The sequence below is a fragment of the Drosophila hydei genome, unplaced genomic scaffold (genome assembly GCF_003285905.1).
Source record: "Drosophila hydei strain 15085-1641.00,03,60 unplaced genomic scaffold, DhydRS2 tig00000090-arrow-arrow-pilon, whole genome shotgun sequence".
Classification (NCBI taxonomy): Eukaryota; Metazoa; Arthropoda; class Insecta; order Diptera; family Drosophilidae; genus Drosophila; species Drosophila hydei.
The window spans coordinates 2,118,636-2,130,278 of NW_022045662.1; the positions used below are offsets into that span (position 1 = coordinate 2,118,636).

At 45.3% G+C, this 11,643-nt stretch overlaps 1 protein-coding gene across 1 annotated transcript; it reads left to right on the forward strand.

Annotated features, from left to right (window-relative positions):
• Window positions 1-366: 366 nt before the first annotated feature.
• LOC111598831 (ubiquitin-conjugating enzyme E2 E1) lies at window positions 367-1,233 on the forward strand. Its single transcript, XM_030223013.1, has one exon. The coding sequence runs from the start codon at window positions 451-453 to the stop codon at window positions 1,177-1,179; it is 729 nt and encodes a 242-aa protein (XP_030078873.1). The 5' UTR covers window positions 367-450; the 3' UTR covers window positions 1,180-1,233.
• Window positions 1,234-11,643: the final 10,410 nt, after the last annotated feature.

The window sequence follows — 11,643 nt, forward strand, 5'->3', positions numbered from 1 at the left end:
GAAAAATTAAAAAGAAGAAGCCCGAAAGTCCGATAGCCCGAGAACATGTCGAACCTGTCGAATGTGTTGCCCGCCAAAGCCAAGGGCAGCACATCCGAAGCGAAGAGCGTGCAGAACTCGTCGACCACGATGGCAGCGAAATCACTGCCAGCTGGCGAGCAGGCGACCAGGGACGAGAATGCGCCCAGTACCAGCCAGGGACGGCAGCATCAGAGCAGTCACCACAGCAGCCACCATAGCTCTCAGCAGCGGCAAGTCAGCGCTGCCAGCTGCAGCAACAGCCATAGCCATAGCCACAGCCATAGCCATAGCTATAGCCATAGCCGTAGTAATAGCAATATCAATATCAATACCAACGACATCAGCAGCAGCAACAGCAACAGCAACAGCAACAGCAACAATAACAGCAACAGCAACAGCAACAGCAACACGAATAGAATTGGCTCGGCAATGCCAATGACCCAGCTGAACGGGCCGGTGATGCGCATAAAGCGGGAGCTGAACGAGATCGTACAGAATCCGCCGCCCAACTGCAGCGCCGAGATGTGCAAGGACGATCTGTTCCACTGGAAGGCGATAATCATTGGGCCCAGCGGCACCGCCTATGAGGGCGGCATCTTCAAGCTAGACATACGCTTTCCGGGTGCGTATCCATTCCGACCGCCACAGATTCGTTTCATAACGCGCATCTATCACTGCAACGTTGACAGTCGCGGCGTCATCTGTTTGGACGTGCTGAACGAACGCTGGTCGCCGGTAATGAACATTGCCAAGGTGCTGCTATCCATTTGGGTGCTCATTGGCGAATGCAATCCGAATGATCCACTTGTCATGGGCATTGCCGACCAGTACAAGTGCAATCGGAAGGAGCACGATAAGGTTGCGCGCTACTGGACGAAACGGTTTGCAATGCCCAAGTCCAAGTCCAGCTCCAAGTTCGAGCAGGAGGTAATGCTGTCGAACGGTCAGGAGCGGGATAAGGACCAGGAGCAGGAACTGGAACAGGTGTCAGAGCAGATATCGGGGCTGGAGCTGGTAGGGGCATCGGACTTGACGGCGGAACAGGTACTCGAGACCCAGAACCAGAACCATAACCAGGACCAGGAAGAGGAGACAGCGGCTAGCAGCGGGGCAAGCAGTGTTAACGTTAGCGCTGACCGCAGCCGTAACCAACTTTAAACAGATTTCCCCAAAAAATAAACCGACTGCAAACATACTCTAGCGTGCCTGTCCGTAGGGGGCGGGGCGTTTGTCAAGAGGTCAAGCGTGGGGCGTGAACAATTTGCGTAAATGCGGCAAGCGGACAAAAAATATGACTTGCATAATATGCCAGGACTTTCCTCCTCCAGCCCACTCTCTCTTCCTCTCTCTCTCTTCTCTACATATATATCTCTATCTCCCTCGCTACTTTTTCTCAGCTTCCCTCGGCCTCACTCTGCCTCAGCCTCCAGTCCAGCTGCTGACGCCAGTAGATAGCTAGTCGAGCCTTTGCGCGTTCATGTCCATGAATATTCATGAGCTGCCAAAAATGAAGCGTGCATAAGGCGCTAGCAACGACTCGAGCCCCCGGGAGTGGGAGTACGGCACGAGCGAGGGGATGCTTGAAAAATGAATTGGAACGCGAATGGGTTGAATGGCGGTTAGAAGGGGGCGAGGTGTGAGGGAAGCGTTGGCAGCGATTGGAGTCAGTTGGCTGAAGGTGTTGAAAGCACGCTGAAAGCGCACACACACACACACACACACGCACACATATATATGTTCTACATAAACACACAGAGACACACGAACCCACGCACTTGGTGAACTGCAGCGTTGGCAACTCTTGAAATGGGAGGGTGAGGCATGGCGTATACTTAATTAGAACCAAAGATATATATCTCTGAGAATAGGTATTAACAAAGGAAAAAACAAATGTTAAGAAAATATTTATTAGCCTCGGTCGAAGCTCGAATTTGTCTGGCTCAGAGCTGCGAGCTGCGCACTGCAATCGCTCCAGACTCAGTTCAAACAGAATACAAGTTCCACAGCTGCCGTTTGGGTCTATGCTCGCATTGTATTATTGCATTAACTAGTAGGCGAATCGAAATCGCAGATCTGAAAATAGCTAATTATAAAGTGGCACTCGCGTCGCGTCGAGAATGGAGGATAATAGCACAATTGGGTATCAAGGCATTGCCTAGGCACTGCTTGAGCCGGAGCAAGGGCAGTGGATGCAGAAGATCTAAGGAAAGCGACACTCAATTTGCGAAATGCGATAAATTGAATGAAAAGTGTGAAAATGAAGAGGAGTCATCAGCAGCAGCAGCGGCAGCACCGGCGGCAGCAGCAGGATAAAAGCGTGCGCGGCATTTCCATTGGGGCGGGTCAGTGTTGCAAGCTTAAGCAGCGAGCTGAAGCGAAACACAAAACACAAAAAAAAAAAAAATGAAATGAAACGAAAAAAAAAATGTAAATGAAAATTCAAGGAAATTTAATAATAAAAACATCAGCATAAAGTAAAACGCATAAAATCCAATGAAATGTAAAAGGCAACCAACGTTTCGCCCGCTGGACAGACGCAAGACAGCAAGGATGTGTCTTTGTGTCCTGGCGGTGTGCGTGTGTGTGTGTGTACAAAATAGCGTTGGGTAATCACATTGCGTCGCTCTGTCGCTGTGTCCTGCCCAGGCAGGATATGCTCAATTGAACATGTTGATTGCTGACAGCGCAGACTCTGCCTCTGCCACTGTCAATGCCACTGCCGTCGCGTTCTCCTTGCCCACACAAATGAGGAGTCAATTGAAAATCAACTTAGAGCTTGCTTTAATGGAATTAGTTGTACATAGTAACAGCAGCAGCAGCAGCAGCAGCAGCAACAGTTCCATCGGGCATCATCATCAACATCATCTTCAGATGTATACGGAACAGCAGCCAGCCAAGCGTTGCGCTCCACTCACAAAGATGCAGCAACGAGTTTCTGCTTTCTGCAGTGCTGCTGTCTAAAACACCTATCAAAATACATCTACATATACTCATATAGGTGTGTGTCTGTGCCATTCTATATTTACCTGTCCGCATGACCCTTTCGGGTCAGTCAGTCGATTGGGCGTGCAGCTAGAAAAACATTTGAATGCAGCTCGATTGATGTGGAGCAGTGTTGAAAAGCGTGTAAATGAAATTAGAAAGCAGCTACATGGGCGACACGCCCTTACGCCCTTACGCCCCTACGCCCCTACGCCCACTTTGGTCTGCAACCCACCCTACCTACCTCCCGCCCTCCCTCCACATAGCTCGTAGATCCCTTTACACCCAACACGCAGGCGACATAAGAGCAACAAAAACCAATTCGCCAAGCTTTTGCGCACAGCACCGACAATCGAATACCCTGACTGCAGACTGTCGCAACAGCTGGAGCAAAGCGTGGCAGGTGCAACGCAAATTAATAGTGCTAATAATAATTGTGCTCTTGATTGCAATTGCTTTGTTTCGGTCGAGTTTGATAATGGACGCCCGTCAAACCAATTAAGTGCAATTATGGCAGGCACTTTCACAGGTCCATCTATCAAGTATCTAATTAAGTAAGGCTTCATTACAAAACATCGAGTGCCGAGTGCCGAGTGCTGTGTGCCGAGTGCCGAGTACAAAGAGCAACAATCGAAGTAAAAGCCATATGAATTGAATGCTTGAGCGAATTGGTGCATGAATGAATAAGTGAATGTCAGTTCAGGGCAGGGCTGGGGCAGCGTAAAGAGCACTCAGTTTATGCTCGCCATCATCGTCATCGTCATCGTCATCGTCATCGCTTTAGGTTGGTCGAACTCGTGCGGTCCTTGGCTTTTGCCTAACTGCCTTTGTAGTTTAATTGAATTTAAGTGCGCCTCTACAATATGCAATATTGCAGAATGCAACACACACGCACACACGCACACACGCACTTGAAGGGCCTAAGTGCATTTCACTTTGTTGCACGATTTGGTGGCATGAACGCAAATGCAGTAGCTGACGACAATCAAACTAAGCCAACCTAATAGGTCGGAGGGAAGGGCGAGGCGGACATCTGCCATGTGCAGAGCTTGACACAAACTGAGTTAGTGAAGTAAAATAGTTTTATTAATTGAGCACTGACGAAGCCAGCCAAGGCAGCCAGTGTTGAGTAATGCATCATCTAACAACTGCGTAACACATGCAACAAAATATTTATTACTGCGAAAACTTTAGCCTGAAGGGGGAAATGGAAAACTCTGACATCATATATATATAGAGAGAGTTAACTGTTGCTTAACACTTGATAGTACACTGCAGTCGGCAGTGTTGATCAACGCAGTAATGCTTAAAGCAAGGCAAGTGCTGGCAAACATTGATTGATCAAAGTAAGCCAAAATATCATCGGACTGGAATATTGAATAGTGTTGTTAAGCGCTGACGTTGATATGTAAGTGTGTTTTTCAACACTAGAGCTGTGCTTATCAATGCTGATTTTCTGCAAGAAATCGAAGTGTTGGTAAACACTTGTTGCACCACGATTTCATCTTAATACAGTGTAGACTAGTGTTGTAATACGATGATTTGGCCATATAAATGTGTTTTCCAACACTGAACTGGTGCTGATCAGTGTCGAAAGTGCTGGCGAACACTTGTTGATCGAAGTGAACCACAACATTTTCTGAATTCTATGCAGACAAGTGTTGGTAAATGCTCATATAAAGATATTTGTGTGTTTTCCAACACTAGATTAGTCGAAAGTGCTGGCAACCACAGCTTAATCTTAATGCACAATAGATTAGTGTTCTTAGAGTTCTTATACTACAATTTAAGAGTGTTTTCCAACACTAAACTAGTGCTGTTCAGTGTAGATAGTTGAAATGAGAATTAAGTGCTGGCAAGCACATGTTCGTCACGTTGAAACGCAAATCACTCTTAATTAATTTTCTTAATAAAGTGTTGAAAATGAGAATTTGAGAGTGTTTTCCAACACTTAACTTGTGCTGATCGGTTTCGGTAGCCGGCAAACACTTGTTGATCCCAGTCGACTAAATTTCAGCTTGAGCTTGCATCCATTTCCATATGAGCACAGTTCTTTGCGATTTAATCAGGACGCGCCGATCTCGACGAATGGAGTGAAGTGCAGCCGAGCGGTACTTGGGTGGGCAGTTTTTTCCAAGTTTGGGTGCTTTGTTAAATGTCGCTTTAAAACTTGCTCGTGTCCAGTTAAGGCACATAAACAAACCGTGGATACAAACAAACTGTCGTGCCGCATGTCCACAGTCCGTTGTCCATTTTGTCTGGCAAATAAAAAGCACTGAGCGAAAATCGATGTGCATAAAAGAGTAGCCAACAAGTGCAAAAAAAAAAACAAGTAAGAGAAATACTTCCAACTATACGGCCAGCATATTAGGCCACGGTCTGGATCTGTTGGCTCTTGGCATGGGCTGGGTCCAGAAAATGTCACAGCGCCAAAAATTGGTGACAAAAAAACACATATATATATATATATACGAGGAATGAAGTAAGAACTGTTAGCTAAGCCACTCCGAAGAGCAGATGCTCTAAGTGGAGTTATAGCTGTATTCGAGGCATATAATGAAGGATAGAATAGCACAGGATGAAACTGCAGATAACTTTTATGTTAGGCAACAGAGCGAGATGGCAGTATGCATATAATATCATTCCTCTGTCAAATATGCGATCTGATCTACACATATTTTCTTTGAAGATAAGTTTAAGTTAAGATTCGATAAGTGAGCTCATCTTCTGGATATGTTGCGTCGCCGAATCATATAACTCTCTGAGTGAAAAGTATGTCTGAAAAAAAAAAGAAGAAATTAAATGTCGACGCTTGGGCTTGGACTGCGCTGACCAAGGCAAACACTTGGCACTTGGCACTTTTTGATGTTGTTAGTGGCCATGTCGGCGTGGAGCCACAGTTCCAGCTACGGCCACTACTATTGCTGCTGCTCTGGCCATTCCTGCAGGTGTCGCGACGGCCGCGCAGACTTGCAAACTATGCACATGGCGGTAAATACTCTACACGCCACGTGGCCATTGCCGTCTCCTGCTCCTGCTCCTGCTCCAGCGCCAGCGTCCAGCTCCAGTTCCAGGTCCAGCTCCTGCCAGCCGCTTAAATTTACTGCCCTCAGGCATTTCATTTTGGTCGTCCAGCTGGAGAAGGAGCTCGAACTGCCGCTGTTGCTTCGCCCTGAGCGCAAACATTTCCGAAATGTGACAAAAAAAACGAAAAAATAAAAAATAGTGAAAAGGTAAATAAAAAGTGCCGGGCAGAAAAAGATGCGATACATGACATTTTTTCTGCTATTTTTTTGCTTTTTGTTTCCTTTGGCAACGAGCCTACCAAACACGGTATATCGGTAGCCAGTGTCTGATTGGAATGGATGTCTCTGACAAAAAAAAAATAGCCGGGTGAAAAAAATGACAGAGAAAACTGCTCAAAAACTGGCGTCATGCACTACTAAATGGCAGCGCGACCGTCGTGAAGGGCCGTACATATTCCTAAAACGCGCGAGATAACAAGCATTTAACAAACTACATACAGAGCAGAGTTGAGCGGCGGGTGGCAAGTGGCAAGTGCCGCGTGGCGAGTGGCGAGTGGCAAGTGGCAAGTGGCAAGTGGAACGTGATACTCACTGGCAATGCTATGCCGTTAAAAGCAACTGCCGGCGCGAATGCCATTCTAAAGTAAAGCACAGCTCGGATACCTAATGGCAAAGTTACAAGCCAGTTGCATAAACAAAGAGAGAAAGATCGAGAACGACGCGGAGAGAGAGAGAGAGAGAGAGGGAAATGGCAAAATGAATGAAAGAGTCTGAAAGATTAAAGATTATGTGCTGAGCACCAGCTTGGACAAAGAACGTTCAAAATACTCTACAAAAATCTTCAATAAAACGTTGTATTGGCTAAGTGTAGCAAGTGCTGCTAAGAATCCCGAGTTGCTTCCAATAGGAAATTTATTTTATATATCATATTTAATGCGTTGGCTGAATGCCGCAATATCTTATAAGAAAAATCAGTTATACTCCAATTGGTCAAATATTATATATGCTATCTATTGTGACAATTCTCCTAACTCTTCTTTATTACAAATGAAAATATATTTTTCGAATCATATGTCTTAATGCTCAGCAAAAGCTAATTCCAGTTTAATTGTCTAACTACCATTTAAGAAATCCATAAACTTAAGCCTTGGCTCAGGTAAAATGTAGCACAATCCAGTAAGAAACTCTATTATTTTCCAATTGGATATTGTGTATTTGCTCCACTATCATTTATTGGGAAATGCAGCAAATTAAACCTTGGCGCTGGCAAAGTGTAGCAGAAGCTAATAAGAAACTTGTTTCCACTTGGCAAACGCTAATAAAAAAAACTCAACTTGTTTCCAATTGGAAACAAACTTCGCTTAGTTTTGCGTGCGCAATAACTGTAAATGCATTTCCACTGTGAATGCTTGCCAATCAGAGAAGGCAATAATAATGCAATAAGAGCCGAAGCCTAAAGCAAATGGTAAATCAAATCAACTAAACTCTTCATTAAATTTAGCTGCGCTCGTTTCTCCTTCTCTCCTTCGCTGTTTCTCTGATTCTCTATGTCTTTGCGTTCTCTCTCCCAGGTGGCTTTTTCCATTGAAGCTTCTTCAGCTCTCTTGTTGCACATCATTTCACACGGAAATCAAAGACGCTTCCTTATTTTTCTTAAGTTCAAATTGCAGGAAATTACTTTGCCAGCGCCAGTGCCAGTGCGAGTGGCTTCACTTGTCCATGTTGTGAATCCAACCACCCTGCCTACCCCCCTCGTTCCCTTGTGGATTCCCTGTGGACGACTGTGTTCCTTCAATGAGTTTTATCGTTTTCACTGCAATTTCTAATATTAAACTCAAGGCAGGTATTGCGATGGCCCCACCCACCTCCCCGCCCCCCTCGCACTTAAACCGCGGATGTTGAGCAGCAAAATCCTAACTGCTACTTATCGAGTCGCGACCTCTGCCTTGCGCGGGCACGACCCCCCACGTCGTCCTCGCCACAGCTCACTCCGCGTCATTTTCATTTTCATTTTGGCGTCGTTGCCTCGGAAATTCATCAAAATCATATAAACTCGTTCGCCTCGAAAGACGCCGCGGACCGCCCGCGCGCCTTTTTGGCTCCACTTCGATGCGGTTTATCATTCGCGAGTAACAGCCAAAAACTCTAGACGGACCATCTGCATGTTTTCTTACACGGCAAACCGCTGAAAGTTGCTGTTGTTGTTGTTGTTGTTTGTGTTGCTGCTTGGTTGTTGCTTGGTTGTTGCTGCTGCCAGTGGCACTCGAGCAATATTTGATTTTCTTCTTTGATGCCATTAGTTTTTTGCTTTCATTGCCCCATCCGCTGGCACGAGTTGGCTGAGGCGAGCTCCACTCTGGCCTGAGCCGCTTCTTGTTGGCTTGAATCGCATTTTGCTTCCGGAACCATCCACTAACCACTCACCACTCACCACTCACCACTCGCCCGTAACTGCCTCACTCCCTCACTGCCTCTCTCCCTCACTCCCTCTCTCCCTCACTCCCTCTCTCTTTTCTCCCTCGCTCACTGCAATCGCGCACTTGTAGCTAAACTTTTGTAAATGAAATTGCAAAATGTTATATTTTTCTAGATTTTCATTGCTCCTTCCCGCCCGCTACTTTTCTCGCAATCTTGATTCGGTATCTTCCTTCCTTCCTACAACTATATTTTTAATCTTTTTTCTATTTCTTTTCCACTTTTTTTTTAGTTCCTCGTCTTGTCCACTTGACAGGTGAAGCAGATAATGCGTTTTGCGACTGTTGCATTTCAGTTCGCCAGGTGCTTAGAAACCATTCGAGTAATCAAAGCTCGGCTACAATGCGCTTAAGCAATCAGCTCCAGAAGCCCGCCCATTGCCAGTACATGAAAATATTGCTCAAACACCCACCCTCACACACACACACACACACACACATATATACACACACGAAGCTATCGCTATATTCCCCGAACTCTATATACCCCAAGCATTTGAAGTAGTTGAACACCTGGCATAACAGTTCCTAACAGTTCCGACGCCTTTTGTAACACGCGCGCGCGTCTGTGTGTGTGTGTGTGTGTCTGTGTGTGTGTGTGTAGTAAATCAACAAAACCCAAAACACAAACAACAACAATAACAAATATAAGCATGGCAAATGAAAAATGCTTCCACTCTGCACAAATGTGTTACACACACACACACACACACACACTCCACACACACACACACACACACACACTCCACACACACACACACACACACACACACACACACACACACACACACACACACACACACACACACACACACACACACACACACACACACACACACACACACACACACACACACACACACACACACACACACACACACACACACACACACACACACACACACACACACACACACACACACACACACACACACACATACAGTCACACATACGCAGCGCAATCTCAGTTGCATTTTAATTACCGAATCAAAAATCAGAGAAGCGGAAATACTTATGAATTTCTTATGAACCTGCAAAACGAAGAAAGTGCCGACGACGCGACGTCGACGGCGCCTTTAACATCAACACGATGCGAAAACAAACAGCAATGAAGACCGAAGAGCGGATGCCCTAACAGCAGCTCTAAGCGGAAGGTGTAAAGGTGCAGAGTGAAACGGTTACGAATGGGGCGTAAGAGAGATATGAAATGAAGAGTGAGAGAGAGAGAGGGAGGGAAAAAGAGAGAGAGAGAGGGAGAGAGACAGAAAGGAAGAGAAGGGAAATATATATAGAAATATATATATATATATATATAAGTAATGGAAGAGAAAGAAGTTGAGGCAGAGATTGAGAAGAGTAAAAGAGAGAAGGAAAGAGAAGATATATGTATATATAAAAGAAAAAAGATATGCTAAAAGAGAGGAGGATAATAAGAGAAAGAAAAATTGATTGAGAGAAAGGCAATTCAGGTAAAAGAAAAGAAAAGAAAGGGATAGATGATGATAAAAAGAGCTAAATTGAGAAAGAGAGAGAGAGAGATATAAAAAGTGAGAGACAGATAGAAAGAGCGGAAAGAAGAGAGGGATAGAGGAACAGAAAGGGGCAAAGAGACAGAAATAGGGTTCCGGACTCCGGAACCGTTTGATATTTTCCGTTCGCCTGCTTTCGAGTCATTCGACCTCTGCCTTAGAAAACCGTTAGCCCACCTGATAGGAGCAGAACTTGATTTGCTTGATTTGAGCCGCCTTTCAAATAGAAGTACATATATTCCCATATTATTGACCCGACGTAGCCAACTTGTTAAACATTTTGTGTTGCCTCTGCGCGTACGGCAAATAAGCAACAGTAAAGACGTAGCAGCAGCAGCAGCAGCAGCAGCAACAGCAGCAGCTGCTCAGTTGTAATGTGGCTTCACCTTTGGCCCCAAGCGGGCAGCTCGAACAGTTCTCCAAGTGCCTCGCACACCAAATGTTGTGCACAACAGTCGCTCGACTAGAAATGCGTGTGTGGAAATTGCAAAAATTATTCTCGATGTTTGATGTTGATTTGATAAGAAAATATTGATAAGTTGTGTGGCAACTATTCGATTGCACCTGGCTGTTAGCAACAGCAGCTACAATATTTACAATCAAATACACAAGCACACAGAGAGTGAGAGGGAGAGAATGAGTGTGAGAGAGAGAGAGCAGTAGTAGGTACCACAAGCAGCCAGACAAATTGGTTTAGCACATGCGTCTCTGCACATGTGTGTGTGTGTGTGTGTGTGTTTGTTTGTGTGTGCTGCTGCGTGTGTGTGTGTGTCTAACTGCATATGTAACGTCTTGTCACATCTAGCACTCAAAATATGTACCATAAGATCTTTAATTCTAGTCCTGTATACAAAAAGCTAAATGCGGAGTTTGAGGTTCATGTTTAAGGTTTTTGGGTTTTTATACCCTGTAAGCATAGGGAAGCTGACTATGCCTCTGCCTATGCTTAGGCTTTGGCTTAGCTCTCTTTCAAGAATTTAAGATCAGCTTTGATTACAAAAGAAGCTGCTGAATGAACTTTAGATGATGCAACGCAGCTGAATCCAGAGGAGAATCAAGGCAACAAAAAACTATGAATGAAACGCTAGAGTGTCTATATAATGGATGTAAATTCAGTTCCAGCACAGACTCTGCACACGACTAGAGTTGACATTGAATCCATTTGAAAGGTTGTCAAAAGTAGAGGATATCTGCTGGAGCTGCAGTCAAGCACTGATTTTAGTGGCTTCTGTTTTTGGCCCTGATCCTTGGGCTATGCGGCTGCTCCTTTTCGTTTTGCGGCTGGACTGCGGTTGTCCAACACTAAAAAATGATATACTAGCTGACATTTCATCTGTCGTCTGCGAGACGCTTCACACTTTGTGGCTTTCGACTGAAACTTATTTGGTTTACTTGGCCCGCAGTTTTACGTTTCTAGCCTCCGGCGACGGCTCCAGCTCCGTCTGCTACGCTTTCTGCTTTGGTCTCACCTTGCAGGTGCTTTGCGGCTGCTGTCTAGCTCGATGGGACACAAAGCATATATGTGACTGCCTGACGCAGAGATGCTAGAGAATCATCGAGCAGAATGTCTCTTATTTGTCTAATGCAACTGTGGTCAATTAGCGAGCTGCA